We start from the raw sequence: 24900 nt of genomic DNA on the forward strand, positions 1-24900 counted from the left end.
CCAGTTCTCGAGAGGGGCGAGAGGCTTGGCTGCTCACGCGTATGGCGACCATTTCAAGAGTCACAAACAAGTTTACGTCGGTGAGACTTGTATTTTTGTTCTTGCTACACTTTGTTTTGTCACCAAGTCACATAGGATGCATCGCGCATGCTGTACAAAAACAATTGTCACATATCAGCAGAGCTCGATGGTGAAGAGGGTGTTGCGTCTGAAACAAGCGATTGACAACAATATGGTGGTCATGATGGGCTTCCAGCGACAGCGATCGCTTCCGGAGCTTTCCTGTTTTTGAAAACAAAAATGGCAGTAGCCTCACAAGCATGTTGTGATCACACTTTATGCAACTTAAGTGAGGAGAAAACGCATTTTTAGTACTTCTAGCACTCTTATAATGTTACATGGGTTGACAATATGGGTTCTAATATTCTGGCAGGTTTCATTATTGTGGGAGTACAGTTTGGTGATGTTTCGTTGTCGAGAGATAAGCAATGCATTGAACCCTTGGTTGAAAAGCGACTGCTTTTGCTCAGTTACTCGCTGCTCAATTTCTCATTCGTGTGACCGCAGTCGCAAAGTTTCTCAAACAATCAGCAGTGCAGAAAAGGGACGTCTGTATACACGGATGATTATTTTACATAGCGATGGCGGTACGAGGAGATGCGAACGGCATCAATCACAAGACCTTTTGGTCTGGCGATGGGCCGTCACGCTTGCAGGTCACCGTGAGTCGCTCCTTGGTCGCCAGTAAGGTAGGTCAGTTTCAGTTTATTTGCCATTCAAAAAACAATGAGTAAACAACAAATAGCATGCAGATGAGGGTCCCAAAGTGGTGTGACAAAGTGGTGACAGAGGGTCCCAAAGTGGTGACTGACAGAGGTCTGTCAGTCACCGGTGTGAACGAGCCCCGAGAGTGCTGTGAAGTGGCCACTCACCTGTCCTGCTGCCTGGAAGCGTTGCTGCAGCTGCGCAAAACGGTTGTGCATGGCCTGCGCAGCGGACACGTGCGCCAACAGGCCTCGCGGAGCTGCTGCTGCCGGGCGCTGCACGAACGTGCGCGTAACCCATGGTCACAACTTGGCAAACAGAGTACGCACAGACAGGTACACTGTTAAGGGGAACGCACGTTAGCCGAGCGTGAATGAATTTCACTCGGTGGAAACTCTGAAAACATCTAGCTCAAGTAATATCAAGTGGGAACTGCGAGGTTGCCATCAAGAGGCTGTGGTGGCTAAACGCATTTGTCCAGCATAAAAGGGCTCAGTGAAACTAAATGTTCAATGAGAGAGCTACTTGTTGCATATTGAAGTTTGTAAATTCACTTTTTAGATCAAATTTATTTCGGCATATATACAAAGTATACGTGCGCTGGGAGTGGACATAAAGCTTCGAAGACTTGACTGGGTCTGCACCCTGTCTGTGACTTAACAGCTGTTCTAGCAACGTAAATACAAGTAAACTTTAAATGACATATCACACTGCTGTAGAGTGAAACAAATATATCTTTTTTTTGCGAATTAACAATAAATATCTACACGAAGTAGTACTTTAGGTGAGCAGAAGTTTGATAAACAAAACATATAGCACTTGATTATGCAACAATGCTTTTAGCTTGAAAATTAGTTAAGCAAAATTCTCAACATCAAGGAATGGTTTTTCCGTACAATTCCCATAACCAAGAAGCTGGTTAAACATTAGGATAGCAAGAGGATGATATGAATATATGCTCTCTTGTTTATATTGGTTGGTAATGTACCTTTGATTATTTGGTGTCTGTAGTTTGTGCAACTGCATGGTACGTCAGATTTGAATTGGTACACCCTGAGCAATGGCTGCTCAAGAAAAAATTCAGTGCTCCCTCCAATATTGCTCACGATTGTACTTATACGAGCATCTACACATCATTTCTATTTTTCTCCTCGCACACTCCGTTAACATATTGCCAGAGGCTTCCCTCTCTTGTTTAGTGCAAAAAAAAAAAAGATATGTCATAGTGGCTGCATTTCTTTCATTCCTTTTACATTTACGTACAATAAAGCACATTATACATGTATCTATAAATATAAACTACAACATTCAGAAGACACATTCCATTTTGTTTAAGACCACGCTTCTTATTGTATGCACTGTTTTTGTACTCGGATATGACTGAATGCTTACTGCACTGCTACTTACAGTAATTCACTGACTGAAATGGTGGAAACCCTTAGCTCGCTGTTGCAGTTTTTTAAAAGTAAGAAGTCTTTCTCTGCATGCTTGCTTGCAGCTGACCATGTTTGCCTCTCTGGCATGGAGGCAAAGTATAACGTAGCACACCATCACTGTATGCCACCCGGGTTGTCACACTTCCCAGCAATTGAGCAACACGGGGCAACAAATAGCTGTGCCCAACTTTCCCAGCCAAACACAGCCGCATGAGCCAGCGATCGTGGGCCTCACCCGAGCAAGATCTGGGTTGTGGGCAACACGCTTCTTGGACGGGACAGCAGGCTCCAGGGTGCTCTCAGCCGGCCGCTTCACATGCACCCGCTCCTGAGGAAAAGAACCACAGGTGCAGACCAGATGGTGGGGAAAACCTGTCTCGGGCAGCAAGTGGTTGTTGGCAAAACGCTACCGCTAAACTAGTTATGCTTCGCCTTTAATTTACAGTAACATTAGATAGTAAAATATTCACTTTGTGATGCAGTTAACAACAAGAAGTTGCACTGCAACAGTTATACCAGTGCCATGAAAGCACAAAAAAAATTATGTTAACTGCTGAATTCCTTAAGGTCTAACAGTAATCACATGGAGCCATGCGGACATACCTCACGGCATTGAAACTTAATGGCATTAGAGATGCAGCCCATTCTCACAACTCATCCAGCTGTCGATTGCGTACACTAGCTCCCAATGTTAGCAGTTACGGCTGCACATGTAAGACATTTCTGGAGTAAACTGAAATCCTTCATCATAAAATATGACTGCAGTCGACTTTCGTTAATTTGACCCTGACAGGTCAAACGAAATTGATCAAATTAACTGGCAGGTCAAATTAAACAGGATGCACAAAAGAAGGTCAAAACACACCACTTAATCATTTGGCAGTACTTGTCAGATGATAACATGCCCCCCGAATCAAATGCACACGCACTTTTTATGTGTCTAAAGAAGAAAACTAACACAGAAATGACATTACAGCTCCTAAACAAAGCGTAAATCTAATGCCACTCGATTTTTTAGCAATAGATATGGGAAAGGGTCAAATATGTATTGCACAAGGGCGGCCAGTTTCCTAAAATCTGCTTCACTGTATGCATTTATTGAAGTCGGCTTCGCCACTGTACAGCTGTGTTATGTGGCAAATCTTACGAATGCCACAAATGCAGTTCTTAGTCCAATTTTCTTGGACGAAAAAATAAGGCACACTTTAGAATTGCACAAATGCCATAATCAGACGTTGTAAGCTACCGTTATTGCTCGAAAATTTTCATAAGGCAGGCAGAAAGCAGGCGTTTTTGACGGGAGATGACGAGCATTCAACACACTCACCGTCCTCTAAGCTTCGCTGCCATATGCTGCCACTAAAGTCAGGCGTGTGCAGTCAGGGTCAGGCATGTGCATACTGGCTGGTCAAGTTCGAATTATCTAGTGATGGAAAATTATAGGATAGAAATAACAAAAGTGTGGACCTATAGAAACGCATGGGCGTCGCCTGCGACCTTCGGTCACAATCGAATTAAGAAAAAAAAAACAATTAGCCGGAGTCATTTTAACAGATGTCTACTGTATTTACGTTTCTAGTATAATTTCTTACCCGCCATGGTTGCTCAGTGGCTATGGTGTTGGGCTGCTGAGCACGAGGTCGCAGGATTGAACCCCGGCCACGGCAGCCGCATTTTGATGGGGGCGAAATGCAAAGACACCCGTGTACTTCGATTTAGCTGCACATTAAAGAACCCCAGGGGGTCGAAATTTCTGGAGTCCTCCACTACGACGTGCTTCATAATCAGAAAGTGGTTTTGTCACGTAAAACCCCATAACTTAATTTTTTTTTAAATAATTTCTTGAGCTCTTGCCCACTAATGGACATGGAGTCACTTCACTATGAGAACGACACTATCAGCCGAAGTTAGTTCTACATAATGCCTTTTGCCTAAGCTACCAACAGAGCTGAGTCTATCTTCTACCTGCATCTCCTACATGCACACTCCACAAGACAGCAAATAAGGTGTGCGCAAGCTAAACTTTCTCTTTAACCTTGCAAAGTGAAAAGAGCCATTTTCCTGTGAAGGAAGCAGAATAGCAACATAGCCACACGGAGCAACAGCCCAATTAGTGCAATGTCTATTTTCTGGAGGTAGTCATGTCAGCCTATACAGGTCTGTGGGGCGCTAGAAGGAAGTAATATCGGTTTTTATCTCTCATACAAACAGGCGGGCACAATAGTAGAGCAGCATCTTCCAGGTCTATTTTATGCAGACAATATTGTGTTATTAGCTAACGAGCAAAGTGATTTGCAACGTCTGGCTAATATCTGTGAACAGGAAGGCAACAATTTAGGTTTGAAATTTAGTGTTATAAAATCGGGTGTTATGGTATTCAATGAAAACAGTGAACAGACAGTGGCGATATAGGGCCAGGAAATACCTCGTGTAAGAAAACATACATACCTTGGTATATGTATAAATGAAGGCAATAGATATATGGAAACACAGGAAAAAACAACAACAGTGAAGGGGAAGAGAAATGTAGCCATAGTCAAGCACAATGGGGATACAATAGGTACGAGGTGCTCCAAGGTATGTGGAAAGATGTAATGGTTCCAGGACTTACTTTTGGAAATGCGGTTGTTTGCTTTAAATCAGGGGTACAATCAGGACTCGATGGGAACCAAAGGTCAGTAGGTCGCCTCGCATTGGGCGCTTACGGGAAGACTACAAATGAAGCTGTGGAGGGTGATATGGGCTGGACTAATTTTGAAGTGAGGGAAGGTTGCAGTAAAATTGAGTATGAAGGACGACTGAGGAATATGGAAGAAAGTAAATGGGCTGGGAGAGTGTTGCAGTATCTGTACAGAAAAAACATTGATTCACAGTGGAGGAAAAGAACTAGAAGGCTCTTACCAGCAAGTATGCGGACTGTAGGGTGGGCAACACAGCAACAAAGAAGGTCAAGCGGAAAGTCAGAGAGACTGAAATAATCTCACGGGTGGCGGCAATGGAAAAGAAACCTGCCATGAGTAACTACTTAGGAGGAAAAAACGAAATCAGGAAAGAAAGAAACAATTTATGATAACTCAAAGGGAAGCTCATTACTTTTCAAAGCGAGATCGGGATACCTTAGAACACGCACCTATAAAGCGAGATATAAGAAGGAAGAAGAAGCATGTGCTTGCTGCGGTAAAGCTAGGGAAACAATGGAGCATGTTTTATTAGAGTGTGAAGACGTCTACCCAGCGGTCGATTTAGGCACCACTGGCCTCCTTGAAGCCCTTAGGTTCAGCGAGAATAATGGAAAAGTGAACATGTTCGCAATAGGGATTAGTAAAAGGCGATTGGAGAGTTGGTAGAAGAAAAGTAGAGAAACGACAAAAAACGGAGACATACAAAAGCACAGTTCGTAATAGGGGATCAGAAAATTTGGTTGTGGGAGTTCATAGTGCTTTCTTTCTTTCTTTTATTGTTTAACCTACGTAGCACTTTAGGCTGTATAATAGCAAGAGCTTAGTGGTGCAACCCATTGCCCCGTTCCAAAGGGGATGCTCATAACATCCATCCATAACCATAGAATGCCACATCTCTGCACTGTTGGGGGTGACTGACTGTTGAGAGCAAACTACAGACAGAAGGGACCATCAACTGGAACACTACACAACACCACAGTGCAACGTGAGCACATTTTGCAGGATTGTTACAGGACTGGTATAGCCAGTTGCCCTCATAAGTTTCTTTTCTAACCTTAAATAAAGTGTGCTTATTTGTTTCTAAGCCATCACATCCAAAAGCCAGAATGGCTGCAAGCCCTATGCCCCCCTACACCCCTACGACACTCTACAGGGCCATTACCTGATTTGCCATTACGGGTGTGTTGTTGGGCTGGGAGGCCTCATTGAATATGCGCAAGCACTCCTCCACCGGGTCCTCCTCCTCTTCCGACTCCAGATCCCACTCCAGCTCGAACGAGGGCCTGTCCGTGACGGGTTCCACTTTCACTCCATCATTCTTCTTCCCTTCGTCACACCCCCTTTCCTGGCAGGAAGAAGCGTCTGAAGAGGAATCCTCCGATTCGCTGGATGCAGACTTTGCTCCCCGCTTGTCGGACTCCTCCGCGCTGGCTTCCTTCTTTCGCGATGAGGAGCTGCTGCTGCTGTGCTTTTGGCCGGATGACCGCTTGGACGAACTGTGGTGACTAGATTTGGAATCGCCTTCCTTCCTCTTTTTAGATGATGAGTGGTCTGTGGCAGATGTGGACGAGGACCGCTTCGATGAGTGACTCGATGATGAATGCTTTGACGACGAGTGTTTTGAAGAGGAGTGATTCGAAGATGGGTGACGTGAAGAGGAAGAATGTTTTGAAGACGAGTGATGTGAAGAATGCTTCGAGGACGACTGCTTTGAAGATGAGTGTTTTGAAGACGAGTGCTTCGAAGATGAATGATGCGAAGATGAGTTCTTTGAAGATGAGTGTTTTGAAGGGTGCTTTGAAGAGGAGTGTTTCGACGATGAATGCCTGTTTGACGATTCTTTAGAAGGTGGCTTCGATGATGCCTTGGATGAGGAATCTTCAGAGGGACCCTTTGTATGTGATTCCTTGCATGACTCCTTGGATGAGGAATCATTTGATGGGGTCTCTTTTGGCGGGGATTCCTTGGAGGGTGCATCCTCAGAGATTTCCTTAGGGGAATTCTCCTTGGGTGAGGACTCTTTGCAAGTGGAGTCCTTGGCTGAAGGCTCCTTAGATGACCGCTTGGATGAAGACTCCTTGGATCGTTTGGATGACGACTCCTTGGATGTCCCCTTGGATGAAGGCTTTTTGGCTGATGATTCTTTCGATGAACTTTCCTTAGATGATGGCTCCTTGGATGATTGCTCTTTGGATGATGACACCTTGGATGATGACTCTTTGGAGGACCGTTCCTTCGATGAGTGCTTGGACGATGAGTGTTTAGACGACGAATGCTTGGACTGTGAACTCTTGGAGGACGAGTGCTTGGTCGACGAATGATGTTTGGATGACGAATGCCCCTTGCTGCTGGATGATGGTCCTGAGTGATGCTCTTCCGAGCTGTCCTCCTTTTGAGCTTGTTCTACGATCTCGCCATTTGCCATGCTCTCACCCTCTGCTTTCACTCTGCTTGCTTCACCCTTATTCTCCTGCTCTTTCACCTCTTCCTTCTTCTCTTTTTCCACTGAATCATTCTTAACCGTCTCCTTCGATGCCTTGTCTGCACCCTCGACATCAGCAGTGGCTTCAGCTTTGGAAGAAGGCTTTGCCAACGAGCCGTCCAGTCCACCAAGGCGCTTGTCCTTGAGCCGAACGATGGCATCCACCTCCTCCTGCACCATGTCCGCATCGTCATCGTCAGCTGCGGCACTGCCGTTCACCTGGCTGCCCCCATCGCTGCTCTGTTCCGGGGATTTAGATTGCTTAACTGGGCCGGCTAAAAAAGAAAGAAGAAGAGTGAGAGGCAATAAATAAATATGCGATGGCAGAAAATTTGAACTCTTCATTAAATGTTCTGTCTAGTCCCTTGGCATACCTGGCTGTGGTGGACAAGGCCAAAAAAAGCTGCCACCAGCCTGAGTACTACGCCATCTACATGAGAGGGCAGTAGCACTAGAGAAAAATAAGACCACCCAAAATGGCTTCCAACGTGTTAAATTAAGCGTATCATCCTTTGAAGCAAAGTACCTAAGGAAGGACATTCCCCTTAAAAATTTTACTTTTTATTTATGGGCACATTTTGACCAAACTTGCACCACTTACATATTTTCATATACTGCTTTTAAATATACAACTGAATTTCCTGTGCAAGAAGTAGTTTTTGAAGCATTAGAACACCTTCTTTTAGTGTCTGTGTGGACTGCAGGAGATGAGCTCTGTATGAAATACTCGTTATAGGGGAGACCGGCATATCAAAATGAAAATGATGCTGAATGATCAAAGTGTGAAAAGCTGCAAGCATGAATGCTCCAAATTGATTTGGGGCGGGTATCAGAGTATACCAAACAGCTTTAAGTAAGAACCCATAGTAACGTTTGGGATAAATTATTAGTATTTCTTGAAAATTTCTGTAATATTCACTCATATTGTTTGGCCTACTTCCCCTTCTAGTTCTCTAGCTTCCCAACAAAAGATGCAATTATTGCAAGAGGATAAGTAGAACCAGAGATGTTGTCACTCCAAAACTGTAGCACCATCCGAAATGCTGTTTTGAGAAAACAAGGGAAAATATTTCACGGCATGTTCATGGCGATTACAGCAAAGGCAAAATTTGTCAAGGGTGATACGGGAGTCAAACAAAGCGAAAATAAATGCTCTGCACCAACCAGGAGCAAAGGAAGATGAAAAGATTTTTGGCCCGATTCTCAGCTCCAAAGAACACACTCCCTTCATCATCATCATCATCATCATCATCATCATCATCGTCATCATCATCATCATCATCAGCCTGGTTACGCCCACTGCAGGGCAAAGGCCTCTCCCATACTTCTACAACTACCCTGGTCATGTACTAATTGTGGCCATGTTGTCCCTCCAAACTTCCTAATCTCATCTGCCCACCTAACTTTCTGTCGCCCCCTGTTACGCTTCTCTTCCCTTGGAATCCAGTCCGTAACCCTTAATGACCATCGGTTATCTTCCCTCCTCATTACATGTCCTGCCCATGCCCATTTCTTTTTCTTGATTTCAACTAAGATGTCATTAACTCGCGTTTGTTCCCTCACCCAATCTGCTCTTTTCTCATCCCTTAACATTACACCCATCATTCTTCTTTCCATAGCTCGTTGCGTCATCCTCAATTTAAGTAAAACCGTTTTTGTAAGCCTCCAGGTTTCTGCCCCGTAGGTGAGTACTGGTAAGACACAGCTATTATACACTTTTCTCTTGAGGGATAATGGCAACCTGCTGTTTGTGATCTGAGAATGCCTGCCAAATGCACCCCAGTGCATTCTTATTCTTCTAGTTATTTCCGTGACACTCCCTTCATGAGCAGATAAATGCCAGTAGTGACGAGTCGTGCCCGTATAGTCCTCACCTGGTGCCGCCGAAGTTGCACTCCTCGTCTGGTTCAGCTGGGTTGGTGCGCGAATGGGCAGGAGGCAACGCCTGCGCAGCTCAGCCAGAGGTGTGGGCCGGTACTGGGGCACGCTTTGGGCTGGGATGTAGCGCCTCGGCTTCGGTTCCGGCGGACGTGCGACCATGGGCGTCGGGACGTAACTGCACAAGGAGGCACGGCCAGCTGCAGTTTTCTTCAAAGCCATTTTATTTAATCCGCTCATTTATTGCATACTGCATGCCCTGTGCAGGTCGTGGTAGCGTGTGCAGTGCACGAAAACGAGCAAAAGAGGGCAGGGCAAAAAAGAAGAGGCATGTTGAAATCAATGGCAACGTCTTTAGACACAAGTTGCAAAGAATTCCTTTAAATGGTGGTTGTCAGCAGAAACAAGTACTTGAAAGCATGAGTGCTAGTGAAAAAAAAAAACACCGAAGCATCTATTGCGACAGAAAATTAATGCACAGCTATACGAAGTGAGGATAGTAGCTTTATCGGCCGCATAAACTTAGAAACACTCGCTTACTAAGTGAATTAACAAGCATGGTATCAGTGTGCACAAGCAAACATGAACACATCACACTCAACAAGCGCAGACACTCGCTGTCAAAACACTGTGGTGAGCATGCGCAACAGCAGCAGCGAGCGAACTGACCTTGGTGTGGTCTATCGCTTTAAAGCTAGAGCGGTGAGAACACAGCGCACACAAAGGTATGAGCCATCTCCAGATCCCTTTCAAATTACGGCATGTGCGACCAAGCGCAGCCGTGCAAACTACGCACTTGTTGGCGGAGTCGAAACCGCCCCCACTAGCTTCTGCGCTGCCTCCCCGCTTTCCTCCATACTGACCTTTTTCATGGTAATCACATGGGTGCTGCCATGTTTGATATGTGGTGACGTGTCCATTGCTTGCCTCAACTGCCTCCGTTGCCTTCGCGTTTACAATTGATGTCTATGACACTGGTGCGGCATAAGCAAACCTCTGTTTTGGGGGATATAGTAGACGGTGACTGGGTGAACAACACGAAGCTTTGGCCACAGCTTAAGAGAACATGCCAAAGCGCTTTGGAAGCTGATTAAGCTACGTCCAAACGGGGCGAGCAGCCTATTGACACACCAGCTTTCGTCACGAAAACGACAAATAATAAGAGAGCAAACTCACTGAGTGTGTGTAGGCACATATTTGTGAATAGCAACAAAGAGGCAACGATAACAAAGTACGGCACGTGGGTAGTATGATTACAAAGATATAGGCAATAATGCTATAACATGTTTTCGTTGCATGCAGCTTTAGCAGGCAACTTCCTTTGACGATATTTAAGACATTTCGTGCCAAAATATGGTGTGTTGCCTTCCGTAAACTGTCAGTTGCGATTGTGCATCTGTATGTCCCATTCATTTCACCCGTCCCATGCTTTTTGCACAAAGGCACAAATGCCTGATGCCAAGAGCGCGGCACAACAATCTCACACTTCACTATACTGCAAGTAAACCCCGTATGAAGGGACCTCACATCAGCGTAACTATGCAGGTTACACAGCTATGCACTAACAATGGACAGCGAGTGAGATGACCAGTGCTACACTCACCCAAGTGAGGACACTTGAGCCATGTCCTGCCTGACACGGCGCAGGGCGTCGTTGACATACTGCAGCAGTTGATTTGACTGGTCCTCCGTTGGCTGGGCAGGGGTTGTAGGAAGACCCAGCCGAGAATCTCCTGAGTGTCAAAGCATGCGTGCAACTGAGGCAGCTGCAAAACTCAAGCCCAATGCACACAACTGCATGCCACGCAACACTGCATCGCATCCAACAAATATTTTACAATGTAAGCAGGAAAAAGGCATCCTATTCCATGTTCCAAGTTCAGTGCAAGTGTAGGTAAGTGTAACATTAAGAGACAGGAAGACAGTGGTGTGGATTGGAGAGCAAACAGGAGTTGCCAACATTCTAGTTGGAGTCGTGCAGGCAATACAATGCATAGGGTCAATAACTGATGGTCTATTGGAGTTGAGCGCTAAGGGAAAACAAACACCACCAAGGATGGCAGTGCAATTGCAGGTGGTGTGATGGAATTAGAAAGTTTCAAGAGGGATGCAGCCAGCTGACGAAAGGCAGGGGTGATTAAAGAGAGCCGAGAAATTAGGTTGCTGCTGCTGATGATCATAACATGCTATTGGAGTTGCACATTACCTACACACAAAGCAACAAGAGTGCAGAGCATGTACGGCAAAGTGACAACCTGTGCAGCTTTCCTCTTCGTTACCAGTAAAAATCCTGCCACCGTGCAATCTTCTTCCTCTAACATCAGAACATCAGGAGGTAACTGACAAGATTCATTTATCTTTAATTCCTCCCATATCATGGACATTAGTTAAGACTGCTTGATGCACCTTGTCTTCTATGACCCAGCTTTCAAACACCGCTCAGAATGCCTACTTATTCGTCATCAGGTACCTGCATTCCTCAACAGAAGGCATGCAGTATCAGCCATTGGAATGCGCACTTGCACAATTTGAGTGGCTGGTCCATTCAGTGGTCAGCTACATACAGCAGTTGGCATGCATTTGAGTTCTGCTGTCATACCTGTCAAATGGGAAAACACTGTTTTTCTCTTGCCTTATATCTTGAGGTCATAACCAACATAGTAAACAGGTTTGTGGAGCAGTTGCATTATAAGTTTCATGATCACATTAGGAAACGGTGCCACGGTAGCTCAATTGGTAAGACCATCACACGCGTAATGCGAAGACGTGGGTTCGTGCCCCACCTGCAGCCAGTTGTTCTTTCATCCACTTTCATTTCTATTAATCTATTTTTCTTTTTCCATTTCTATTTCTAATCTATTTTTCTGGCGCTCTTTGGCCGTTGTAGCCCTTGCGCCATAAATAATAATTAATAAAAATATTTTTCTTTAATTAAATTAATAAGTACACATAATTTCCCCTATGCCTTGGTATCATTGTTTGTTGGCTTCTTACGGCATAACTAATAAAAATCGGGACCTCGGTTTCCTTTCTTAATAATAATAATATTTGGGGTTTTACGTGCCAAAACCACTTTCTGATTATGAGGCACGCCGTAGTGGAGGACTCCGGAAATTTTGACCACCTGTGGTTCTTTAACGTGCACCTAAATCTAAGCACACGGGTGTTTTCGCATTTCGCCCCCATCGAAATGCGGCCGCCGTGGCCGGGATTCGATCCCGCGACCTCGTGCTCGGTTTCCTTTCTTCTCTTTCATGATCAGATTAGGAAATTTCAAGCCACAGTATCATTCTCGAAAACACAGAATGGAAGCAACTGGCGATCTCTTTCAACCCGTTCATAGGTGAATTTCTCATACTTGGCACACAGGTTTACTTATTTTCCCAGCAGACATGGTGACAAATATTCCCAGTATAGATGCTACATTTTTTCAAGTAACATTTTCGGAAGTACTCTGGTGGCAAGTACTCTTCTCCCTGTCCAATAGGTGTGCCGAAGAAAAAAAAGAAAGGGATTTGTTTTTCGTATACTTGCAAAAATTACAGAACAATTTATTTGTCTTCCCGAGGCTCAAAAATCAAGACAAAAGAGATATATTAGGAACTGTACTTAACGTTCCATCATTCTGCTTGAAGCAGAAGTCAGCACCAAGTGACACGGCTCTGCCCCAGCAAATATGCTGTGTTGCTGTGCAAATATGCTGTGCCTCTCTGCTGCACATATGCAGCAGTGCTGGAATCCTTTTCTCAACAAAACATACTCACAGCAAAGGAAATTGCAAATAAATTGCCTTTTCAATGGCAAGACATGTTTTTAAAAGCTTTTACGCACATTCTGCAACAGCAGTTCATGCAAGATGATCAAGCAAACGTTATCACAGAGATCAGCTCAACGCGTGGGAGGCACTGTATGTCAATTTTCGGTGCAACAGAGGGCACCACTGCATGTTACTGCTACACAGCGTGAAAGGAGCCCTTGTCCTGTCCTTTCTTTACCTCATGTCCTCATTGTTTCGTGCTGTACAGCGATTTCTTTCTTTATTTGTAACATACCTGCTTCACCCTAGTGGGCATTACAGCAGGAAGCTATATAACAAAAATAAATACAAACCAATAATATCAGATATTAAAGTAAGGTAAAATCGTCATTCTCTTCAATACTAACAATATAAGGTGAAAAAGCATTCTATTCACTTGTGGACCGCACAAAAAAAAAGAATATCAAAAGATGACACCCCTAAAAGAAACTTCACGGACTTTCAATGCATGGTCGTGTCTCTTCAAGATATAATATGGCGATTTAATGTACTTTTCTCCGTGAATCGCTATCATAAAATAATATACCTTGTGAAAAAATTTCGATCGAAGGCTTTGTCTGTGGTCTTTTAATGCTTGTCACGATAATTTATTTTTACTTCCTGTCCCACTTAATTTCCTGCTATAGTTATTAAATGTAAAACTGATTGCCTTATTTTGCACTTCTTAAAGCTTATTCGTGGGATCGGCGATGTATGTATCCTAATAGATGCAACCGTATTCAAGTAAATCACAAACACGAGTGAAATACAATTGTTCATTTAATGTATGCAGTCAATTGTTTTGTAACATGCAGTCACACAAACTTAGTCAAGCTTCCATGCTTCTAAGTACCACAGCATTTTTTTTTTTTTTAATTTGAAAAGTTTCTTTGAGATTGCGACACAGTCATGTGGTGGAAATGATGCTCCCCACAGACTTGTTGCACACATGTAGCAGGTGGGAAGTGTACTTCCGCTGCCTGCAAAGGATTAAAGGCCCTTCTCTATATGCGTCAATGGAGGTACCTTTGCCCTGTAGTGGGCTTACTGGATACTAAAGCAATTTAAAATTTAAGTGCAGACTGTGTTGTATAAGCTACTAATACAGCCTTCTGCCACAAGAGAAAGCTCCTATTTATTTATAGACATGAAAAGAGAGAAGACAGATTGGTCCATTTAAGTAAGTACGCCGATTGACAGCTCTATGCAAAACAGCCTGACCTTCTTTCAATAAGGTTTCCTGCAATGTGAAATCCGGACTTAAGAGGAAGCTTTAGCTCGAGTGCTCCTATCTAAATACATGTAAAAGGAGAATTCGTTTTTCTCGGCAACCACTGCACCAAATTTGACGGGGTTTGCTGCATTTAAAAGAAACACTTAAAATCTAGTGACTGTTGGTTTCGAATTTTCGAATTAGGTTGTCAATTTTTCATAAAAAATTGGCGAAAATCGCAAATTTTCAGAAAACGAAACTAGCAGGTTTAGAACTCCGTAACCCAGCAAGAAAAAATGATATCGCAATTCTGTGAATTGTATCTGATAGCACATCTAAAGCGGACAAAATTGATATGTTACACATGAACCTCAAAAAATGTGTCAATGTGTTATTACAACTTTGCAGAACCCTCGTAAATAACGTAACAAATTCACGTAACATATACAATGACATAACAAATTTGTCCGCTTTGAATGGTCTAATGGATGCCGTTTACAGAATCGCGATATCTGTTTTTGATGCAGAGCTATTAGTTTGTAAACTTCGTGCTTCTATTTTTTTCAAACTTCTGAATTTTTGAAAATCCTTTTAACAAAATTCAAGCCCTAAATCAAAATTCCGCTTCCAACAGTCACTAGAATTTAACTTTCTCTCTCAAATACAACAAATTTCATTAAAATCGGTCCAGGGGTTATCTCAGAAAAACGTTTTTGCGTTTTTACATGTATTTGAATAGGCCGCGTCGGAGTTGGGCCCGAGCTAAAGCTTCCTCTTAACTCTGTCCCAGGAGGTAAATTCAAAACAAGCCTGATGGCCTGCATTTGTGTACACCGGAATGGAGTAGTCCACGTGCTGGTGCTTGGGCCTTGACATGCAACACTTCAACAACAGCCACTTTCATCAATAAAAGATCAGTGTACCAAATACCACGCAGACAAGCATTTTCTCATACACTGCTTTCATGGGCAATGTCAGCCAAGAGAGTAATGAAGCTAAGGCTAAGCAAAACATCATGGAACTCTGGTAGCACCTACTGCAATATAATTACAGCCCGTATGTAAACATATCATGGTTTATGGACTACCGCAACGGTGGAAAGTCAGACCTGCGCAGAAGTGCAGGTGGTTCCATCATGTGAAGTTGGCGTGAACTACAGTAAACGATACAATTGAAAGGACCATGTTCTGAAGAAAATGCGACTGTGGCTGAAGAAAATGCCACAGCATGGTGCCACCAGAGCTGCCACAGAAGCCCGTCTCGGACGTTTCAGTATTCTATAAGATGTAACACAATTTACGGACAGACTTTCTAACATCATCAGACCACTCATCACAAGCGGTTTATATAAAAGCGCAGGAAGTACAAGGAGGCTTTTTTTAACCTACACTCTTATGAAACATATGGATTTAAAATTAGAGAACAAGTCCTTCAAAGTGTGGTATAGGGAACTGGAATTCAAATTTTCTGAAGCAGTTGAGGTACAAAGTGATCGACAAAATTCACTCAGTTGAATGATGAAGACGACGATGGAAACCACATAACCCATTTGGTTATCATAGCAGGATGTTTATTGTGCAGTATAAAATGTGCACCCCGACCTTGTTCAAAGCCTTATCAAAAATTAGTTCCATGCGGTTCTTATGGAACATCACTGATTCAGGCGTGGGAAGTCTATCACGGGTGTAAACCACACTGTGACCCACCACAGCAGCCCAGCCACTATGACTTCGCGGGTTCGATCCCGGCCTCGGCCGCAGCATTTTGACGGGGTCGAAATGCGAGAACGGTTGCGTACTTAGGTGCATGCTAAAGAACCACAGGTGGTCAAAATTAATCTAGAGTCCCCCACTATGGCGTGCCTCATAATCAGATTGTGGTTTTGGCATGCAAAGCCCAAGAATTTTAATCCACACTAAGACCAATGATGGAGAAGCTTAGCACACTGTACAACAACTGTGCAAAGATTTGCAACACAGCTTCAAGGAAAGAACTGCCAAGTCTCAGGAAAGAAACACCAGAGAAGTACGACCAGCTGACAAAGGAAAGTAGGAACACTGAATTGCAGTGGGGCTCCCCTAATTTCTAGCTCTGTGTTCTTGTGCCTTGAATGCAATGACTGACATTTTGACAAGGCCACATACAGACATACTTTGGAGCACCCTGGGTGTTGATGACATTGTCTTTTGTGCTTAGCACCAAGTGCTGAATCCACGCAGAACAAGAACTGGAGCAAACCTTTAGACCTTATTCAAAGATGGCTCTAGCCTGTCTTTTCGTTTGTGCAGATGGCATGCGCCACTTTTGCACACATTGTGCACCGGCAGTAACTACAGAGTCTGGCGCAATTTGCCTAGGTGTAAGGGCTCGATGTGGTGATGACATGTGCCTGCGTTACCGTAACATATCTGCCAACCTTTGAACATTGAAGTTCCTAAAAATCCCATGAACACAATACCAGAAGGAAGGAGGTGGGAATGGTATTAATTTCTTCTTAAAGTTTACTTTAAGAATACACCTCTAGGGGAATTTACTTACCTTTGCATGCCAGGCACATGCAGCAGCAAACTAAGTACAGCAGAGACAGACAAGTGACACCCAAGTTTTTTTTTTTTAGATTACAGTAACTCTTTTGGCTATCTTGCTGCTGATAATTTGGCTTGCTTTTAGGAACTTGTCTGAATAAGCTTGCTTGAAGTGCACGCATCTCCAGTGTTCTTTCATCACCAGCAAAAGTCCAGAGGTGTGGTCAGACACTGCCAAGTGAAACTCCATCCGGATGTATTTCTTTACGGTACTAAATGTCTGCAAGCATTCAGCATTTGGGAAATATACAACACCACCACATTATCACTGCTATCCTGTGAGACCTCAGCAATCCATCCACACCTCAAACGCTTCGCTCTAGTGCCTATTTATTGTATGTCACACCTTGGTTTGTTCAATATGTCCAACAAAGGTGTACGACTTTGTAAGTTGACAAACTCAAGTTCAGCTCAACTTTTATAAAACTTGACACTCCATTAGTAAAATTGTAAAACGAAGCCGAATGTGTAAACCTTACAAACAACTCGGAAGAGTTGGCACGTATGGTCATTTGACAAACAACGCTACTGTAATATGCGTTCAACAGAAAGTACACAGCAACCATGCAAGCTGCAGCCATAAGAAGCAAATCTGATTTGGCTTAATTATTTCGATAGACTGATATAGTCCGATGTTCCAAAGCAGCACCGAGGCTATGAGAGATGCTACAAGGAGTGGTCTGGCTTAATTTTCTACACAACGGTTTTTTACTAAGGGTGTGACACGGCACACTTTGATTGCAACTGAGCCAAATCAGGGTCTAATTTCTTGATCACGATTGGTTCATTTGCACAAGCTGCAGGAGGGAGCACATCAAGGTGAATAATTTTAATCTGGGCTGGGCTCGATCACGATCGAATGTGACTGTATGACAGGGCAATCAGATGGCCTCACAGCTTCCTACATGAACATTTTTAGAACGCAGTTGCGGCAGAAGGGAGTCGAACCTGCGACTTTGTTTGGCAGCGCACTGAAGCAGATAGAATTAAATGAGTGTTCAGGATATGGCACTGAACAGGACTTATGGCACATACTGTGGGTGTGCAAGAGGCGCATCTGGCCAGAGATTAATATAACTGCTTAACCATTTTTTTTTTTTCTAGGTGGGAGGGAGGGAAGGGGAAGAGAAACACAGTCAGATGGTACTGTAGTGAAGTGTTTGTTGTATGTATGCCATTATGCATTTTTCACACCCTAAAGTTTCAAATGTTTAGTGCTGTCATTAGGTTTTCGATAAGCCACAACAAACCTGAGTGCCATTCCCAAAGGATTTGTATACAGATGTACATATTGAGTGTTTGAAAATGGTTTTGCATTTGTGGGTATTTGTAAACGAACACAGATACATGGTAAACTGGATACTAGACATTATCTATCATGTGTTTGAAAACAAATACATGACAATACTGTCTTTATCGCAATATAATGTCCCAGTTAGAGTTGCAGAAGGCATCAGCTGCACTTCTGCACAGAATCATAGAACAAGATATGCACAGTGATGCATGTTTAGATGCATGTTGGTGGAAAAGCTTCAGAAAGTTCGGAAGAGCAAAATTATTTAGCCTTTCAGCTTGAAACACTGTGCGCATCACCGTGGCCACTCTGTGCAATGAACACATTTTGAACCTTACAAGATAACTCAGGAGCCGCTAGTAGGGTTCTCAATGTGGTGCTCTCCGTAGGCGGCCGCGCAACATACATGTTCGGACATGTTTTCGGCATGAGCCGTGAATAGCAATTTCCACAAGCTAGCGCTTGTAAACGGCCCGTCCAATTACAAACTGTTGTTCCTTCAGATCGCATCCATAAGCGTTCACGATGACGATATGTGGACCCCAGAAAAACACAACCGGGGATGCCGAGAGAGAACGTGACGGCAGGTCTCCGCACGCCCATACATTGAATGGTCGCCGCATCGCTGTCTCTCGCTTGTGCTAGACCAACTGTTGGGGGCCGATAAACGACATCCGCCTTGCAAATGTTTCATCACATGCCAATTGTTTTTGTACGCTGACTTCGCCCCTTTCGCAACGACTTTATGAGCGGCGCTATGAGCCGAAAGTGATTCCCGAGTTTGGGTTCACTTTTGGTCCGAGACAGCACCGCTGGTCTATAACAATTGTTTACAAAGCGAGCAAAAAAATGGCTTCGGCGAGTTCGTTGATCATGCGTTCGAACGCCGCAATGCCTCTGCGCGTGTATTTCAAAATGCATTTGAAGCCGCTGTTTTCTACGCTCGACCAGAGGCGACGGCTGCCGAGAACACATCTGCGGGAGATCGGCACCCAAACTAAGTGCATTGGCAAACGAGCTGGTGATGTTTGGGGGACATCTCGAGGCCGCAGTGGCGTTTTCGAGCGAAATCAAAGGACGTCGCGCAGGAGCCTTCAGCCAGCACCAAAGGGAGCTCACCCTTTTTCTCATGGCTGAAGTGGCAGTGAGGCCGCTCGCAGAGTCCCGACGCGAAGAAAGGACACGGCAGTTTATTAAAGAAGCCGCACGAAGGAAGCATTGTCGCCGCTTCGGCCAAACACAAACATAAACATCTCCACCTTTGGGAAACGACGCTGATACAACCGCACGCATGAGAAGAAAAACTCTCGTCTGTAAAAGACAGTCCGCGTTGCCAGACGAGCTGCATAGAAGCGCATGCAATCTGGCTCGTAACGAATATTTAACGCAGCTGTACCATACGATAAATGGCTTATTTTCTTTCACTTGTATTACATTAGTTCAGTCAAAATCCTAAAATTGTTTAAATATTTATGTACAAGTGGGCAGTTGCTTTTTTTGAGCATGCGTGCCTCTAAGCAAGGAGTTTGTCGTCTGCTTAAAGAACATATTTGCAACAAAGCAATGCATTGAACAAAGATCATATTCGTAACCGTGATTTGTACCAAAAATTTGGGCATTCCGAGCACCACATCTTGGTTATGGCTTTAGGAGAAAACTTTAGCTTGATGAAATACGTATGACAGCCGCACCGGAACCGATTACATTATTTATAAAGGGTACGATCTGTACGAAAGTGGTTTCATCATTGGCTACGTTAACATGAACCCTACGCGAGCCGATCGAATTAGAAATCGGGTTGACCGAGCACAACCTGACGGCGTTTATAACGAGTCTGGACAACGACAGCACGTTGGTTCTTTATTCTATGACGTAGCGTTGAGCCGAGACACCAACGCGTTCGAACTGGGCTTCCGGCAACAGCTATTTCATGCATGTTAATTGATTTCATGGCTTTTATCATTAAGATGAGGATGTACTGTACAATCCGTGTCTTTAATAATTATAATAATAATGAATCGCGACGTCACAGTGTTCCCTCAATTGCTGGCTGGCCCGTCCACGTTTATGAATAAATGTACGCTAAAAAAGGGTCGGGATGGTTCAACCCGACTCGACGCTCGAGTCACCCTGACCAATTATAGCGTTTACATGAAACTCGACAGGCCGATTCCAGTCCGATAAGACGACTCGATCCGCCTCTGTCGAGTTCATGTATACGCCCCGATCGTCTTGTAGTCGTGTTTCGAGAAAGTTAATTGACACGCTGTTTCATGACACCGAAGTGTCCCAACAGACAAGAACCCGAAAACCCCGAAAAGCACCCTGGTGCATCTTGAATAACGCGATGACATGATGCTGCAACCCACCAGGGCAACGTACCATACGATTTTGCATATCTTAATGTCTGGGTTTAAGCGAACAATTTAAAGTTGTGTGTGTATATACTAAAACATAAGATCGAAAAAAGACCGTTGCGTCTTTCTAACTTCATAAGTGATTATGTTCCCATGCTTCCTCTCGCTAGTTAAAGTCCTACGCGTAAATTGTCGATGTATTTCAAAGTGGTGTTCGTTATCTCCGAATGCAACGGCCCCGCCCACACCGGTCGCGCCATATTCGACACACACATCCAACTGGCTAGGTTTGTGTGGAGTATTTAGTGGGGCCAATAAGCACATTCGCGCGTAACGATTTAACCGACTGCAGCGAGGTATTTTATGGATATGGCTCAGCGCATCGTCACCTAGACCGCACCCAGACTCCGAAAGCTCTGCTCCGGAAAACTAATCGAGTCGCGTCTAGCGCAGCGTGCTCCAAGGACAAGCAAGACAATTCTATTTTCGCCCCGCCAATTAAATGAGTCAGTTTGCCCGACGGTGCGTCGTCCGCGGTCCTCGAGCTCGCAAGGTCAACTGCAGGAAAAATGGTGCTGCACAGGGTGTACCACGTATGGAGCCAATTCAGGTTTTAAAAACGATCAAAGGCGCGTCGCGGAAGCGAATTGAACCGAAGGCATATTATTCGCATTTCCCCCCCATAACTAACTCATTAAGTTTAATTGCCCAACTTTTGAATCGGCTGAGGACCCCAAGTATGGTACGCAGGTTTGTGGTCCTTTTTTTCCGGGTTGCAAAGAAGGCCGGCGAAATATTAAAGAAAATTCACGTGACGGGGCGCTTGCGCAGTGGTATCGTGCTTCTCTCAAGCGTGCGTTTGGTTACAAGTGCACTGTAGTACAAGTTCTGCTGCATCGCGACTGACGACGGGGAAGCAGCAGGACGTTATCTTCTGGGCAGCACTCGACCAGCAAGCAGCCTTTTAGATCTTTAGAAGGCACATTTTAGATCTTTCCGCCACCACCCCCCTCACCCCAGCGTTTACTCCTCCATGCCTCCTGTCGCCCCAACCTCCTCCGCTCCCCCGTTGGCCAACTTGTGTCACGTGGAAACACGCGTCGCGCTTTCATATATATATATATTTTTTCCAGTGCGCTCTGACCGCCATTGCTGGCCAGGTGCGACGAAAGTACGCAGACCGACTGATCGCGGCAGGTCGCGTGATGAAATCGCGGCCGCATTTCGATGGGGGCGATATGCAAAGACGCCAGTGTCCCGTCCATTGGGGGCACGTTAAAGAGCCCCAGCTGGCCAAAATTAACTCGGAGTGCCTCATTACGGCGTGCCTATAATCATATCGTGGTTCTGGCACGTAAAATCCAATAATTTTAACATAATAGTTCTGCGGAAACCCGCAATTAAAGTGGAGAGAAGTAATTAATAAAGACAAAATTAGACATCCGCCCGAACGTATCGAAGTGCTACAAAGGAAACCCTATAGTTCTGCGGAAACCCGCAAAGTGCTGACAAGTAATAATCTTTTTTCTGTCTTGTGTGCTGTTACGACTTTGCACCGCTGCACCACTATTACGACTTTGTGGTCCCGTAGCGCTCGTCACCCGTTTCGTGACAGAGCGTTGGTAGCGAAGACTCTGAGCCAGGCGTCGATGAGAATAACAAAAGGTACTTTATACACTATATACAGGTCATTATACAGGACATGAACGGGTCGGCACTGGGGCCGAGATCTCACAGCAAACGCGACTGTTCCCGCACGGCGACGTCCGGCGAAAACGCGTGACACATCTCACCCCAGTCGAGAGCGGCACTGTCTCCCGGTGGGTCGGCGAATCCGGTTTTTCAGGCGGCGCGTCGCGTCTTTTATAATCCCCGAGGAACCATTGTCACTCAAACGGTCCAATACAAAGTTAGCACTCGGCGGTCGTTCGAGAGGTCCAACCAGCGAGCGCGCTGGCCACCCGGTTCAAAGTTCGCGCGCGCGGTGACCTCCAGGCGAAAGGAGGTGCGGCGCCGGGCTGTCTGGCACTTGTGCGCATGTCTGAACACGCTGCTCGCCGATGCTTCTCCGCAGAGCACCGCTGCCTGACGGCTCAGCATCTTGACTTTTGAAGGGATGATGATGAAGCAACATTCACTGGGACCGAAATAAATCGGTGGTGCACGCAGGCACCAGACGGGGTGGTTCCCTAGTTACGGGACCCATATGTTTCCAGCAGCTCCTGGCCCCTGTCCGTCAGCGCGAGCTGAATCAGTAGGGCGGGGCTGGATAACAAGGTCTCCCATCGCTCAAGGGGTTGGGGATTGGGGGTGTTGGTGGGAAGGGGAGGAGGGGGGGTCTTGAGTTCTGTGCACTCTGCCAAGACGTGCGGCAGGGTGCCGTTTTCTCTTCTGCAAAAAGGACAGAGGATATCGTATTCCGCAGGGTACATGCGGTTGATCAGTACGGGATGCGCAAGCGATCCCGCCTGCGCTCGACGCAGGATCGTCTGCTGTTGCCTGGTGAGTTTGGGGTGCGGTTCTGGCAGTCTGCACCTTTCTTCTCGGTACATCCGGGTAATGTCCCGAAAGCTGGTAACCGGGTGCGGTAGCTCTTCCGGCTCGTGCTCGGCCCGGATTGACATTTCTCGGGCATGGTAGTCGGCGATGGTGTTGCCTGCTACCTGCGAGTGAGCCGGGACCCACATGAGCTCTATGGCTCTTCCCGGAGGCTTGTGCTTGGCTGCTAGAATGGCTCGGGTCGCGGAGGAGATTACCTCCCTGCGGAAGCTTCTGTAGGCTGTCTTTGAGTCGGTGACTACGGTGTCCACGCTCGGCTGTGCGAGGGCTACGGCCGCTTCTTCGGCAACTGCGGGGTCTGTTGTCTTCAGGGAGGCGCTGACGATCAGCCTCTCTTTTGAAGTAACCACCACGGCTGCACGGTTGCTGTGTTTTCGGAGCGAGGCATCCGCGTAGAGGACCCTGGTGTTCTCTTCCAGCTTACGGGCTAGGGCTTTGGCTCGCGCGGTGCGCCTCTCGTCGTCCTTGCCCGGCGTCATGTTCCGGGGAAGGGGTTTTGTCTGAATTGTCATTTTCCAGTCCTCCGGAAGGGTCGTCTTGATGGTTAGTGGCTCGATCTGCCATCCTATCTTGCGTAGGACGGCTCGTCCGTGTTCCGTGTGACTGAGCCGGATTCTCTGATTAGAGAGGTGGGCTTCGATGAGCTCCTCCACCGTGTTGTGGGCGTCCATGTCTAGCAGTTTTTGCGTGGACGAGTATATGGGCATGCCCAGTGCTTGTTTCGTTGCCTTACGAAGCATCGTGTTTAGGGTGTCCCTATTCGCCTTCGTCAGCTGGAGATACGGGGCGGAGTAGGTAACCCGCGACACGACGAACGCGCGTACCAGGCTAAGGCCTCGGTTTCTGTTTGATACCCTCCGAATCATGCCAAGTATCTGTTCAGTTGTAGTCTTGATCTTTGTGATGGCGGCCTGTGCCTTTCCGTCGCTCTGAAGTAGTAGGCCGAGAATCCTAATCTGCTGTGTTGGCTTGATGGTCGTTCCGGCAATCGTAATAATCACGTTCGGCGGCAGCTCCTTCTTGGATTTTCCCGGTTGGATCATGAGCAGCAGCTCTGATTTCTGGGGAGCGCAGCTCAGTCCGCACGACTTTGCGTACTCGTGCACGGTCGTTGCCGCCCGCTCACGACTTTGCGTACTCGTGCACGGTCGTTGCCGCCCGCTGCAAGACTTCCTCCATCCAGGCTTCGGATCCGGCTCGGGCCGTCCACACCGTAATATCGTCGGTGTGGCCGCCACAACCCGTGCATAAGCTACACAGGCTACACATCTACAAATGCGCTAAGTGGCCCTGTTAGGTGTTGCTGGCCTCAGACAGTCGGAATCTCTCACGCGCCCACCGAACGAAACTATCCTGTAGGTACTGTTGCAAATGGGTCGCAAGCTCCAAGGGTAGCGTTAGCCTGGCCGCCTGGGGCACAGCTGGAAGCATCCGAAGATCCTGGAAAAGGATGAGTCGACTGCTAACAGAACTTGTTTATTAGAGACTTTTAGCTTGTACGCTATTCCGGTAAACGGGAGCGGTTTGGGCGGATTACCGGATGGTCGGGGGCGTAAACGTGAGCGGCCGAAGCGGTGAAGCCGCCTGGTGTTGTAGAGCTCAACCAGACAAACGCAGAGCTAAAACTGCAGTAACTCACCATATCCTGCTGCGGCACTCGTGCAAATTTTTGGCAGCGGCGTAATTGTGAACACGATTACGCCACTGTCGAAAATTTACGCCAGCAGCTAAGCAGAATATAGTAATTAGCTCTGTGTTTGTGTGGTTGAGCTTTGCGCCACCTGCTGGCGCCACCAATCTGGCCGCTCACGTTGACGCCCCCGCTTGCCCGAATACCGGACACGCTAAAAGTCT

At 45.9% G+C, this 24900-nt stretch overlaps 1 protein-coding gene across 1 annotated transcript in view; it reads right to left on the bottom strand.

Moving 5' to 3' along the window:
* The window catches only part of LOC135897503 (RNA exonuclease 1 homolog), a 48524-nt gene extending 29063 nt beyond the window's left edge, over positions 1–19461 (bottom strand). Inside the window, exons 1-6 of the mRNA XM_065426145.2 lie at positions 19250–19461; positions 10846–10975; positions 9239–9420; positions 6045–7639; positions 2437–2529; positions 933–1040 (exon numbers count right to left, since the gene is read on the bottom strand). Of these exons, the coding sequence (XP_065282217.1) occupies positions 933–1040; positions 2437–2529; positions 6045–7639; positions 9239–9420; positions 10846–10975; positions 19250–19349 (2208 nt within the window). The 5' untranslated portion in view covers positions 19350–19461. The remainder of the gene's footprint in view (positions 1–932; positions 1041–2436; positions 2530–6044; positions 7640–9238; positions 9421–10845; positions 10976–19249) is intronic.
* Positions 19462–24900: the final 5439 nt, after the last annotated feature.

Source organism: Dermacentor albipictus, chromosome 9 (assembly GCF_038994185.2).
Source record: "Dermacentor albipictus isolate Rhodes 1998 colony chromosome 9, USDA_Dalb.pri_finalv2, whole genome shotgun sequence".
In the NCBI taxonomy this organism is placed as follows: Eukaryota; Metazoa; Arthropoda; class Arachnida; order Ixodida; family Ixodidae; genus Dermacentor; species Dermacentor albipictus.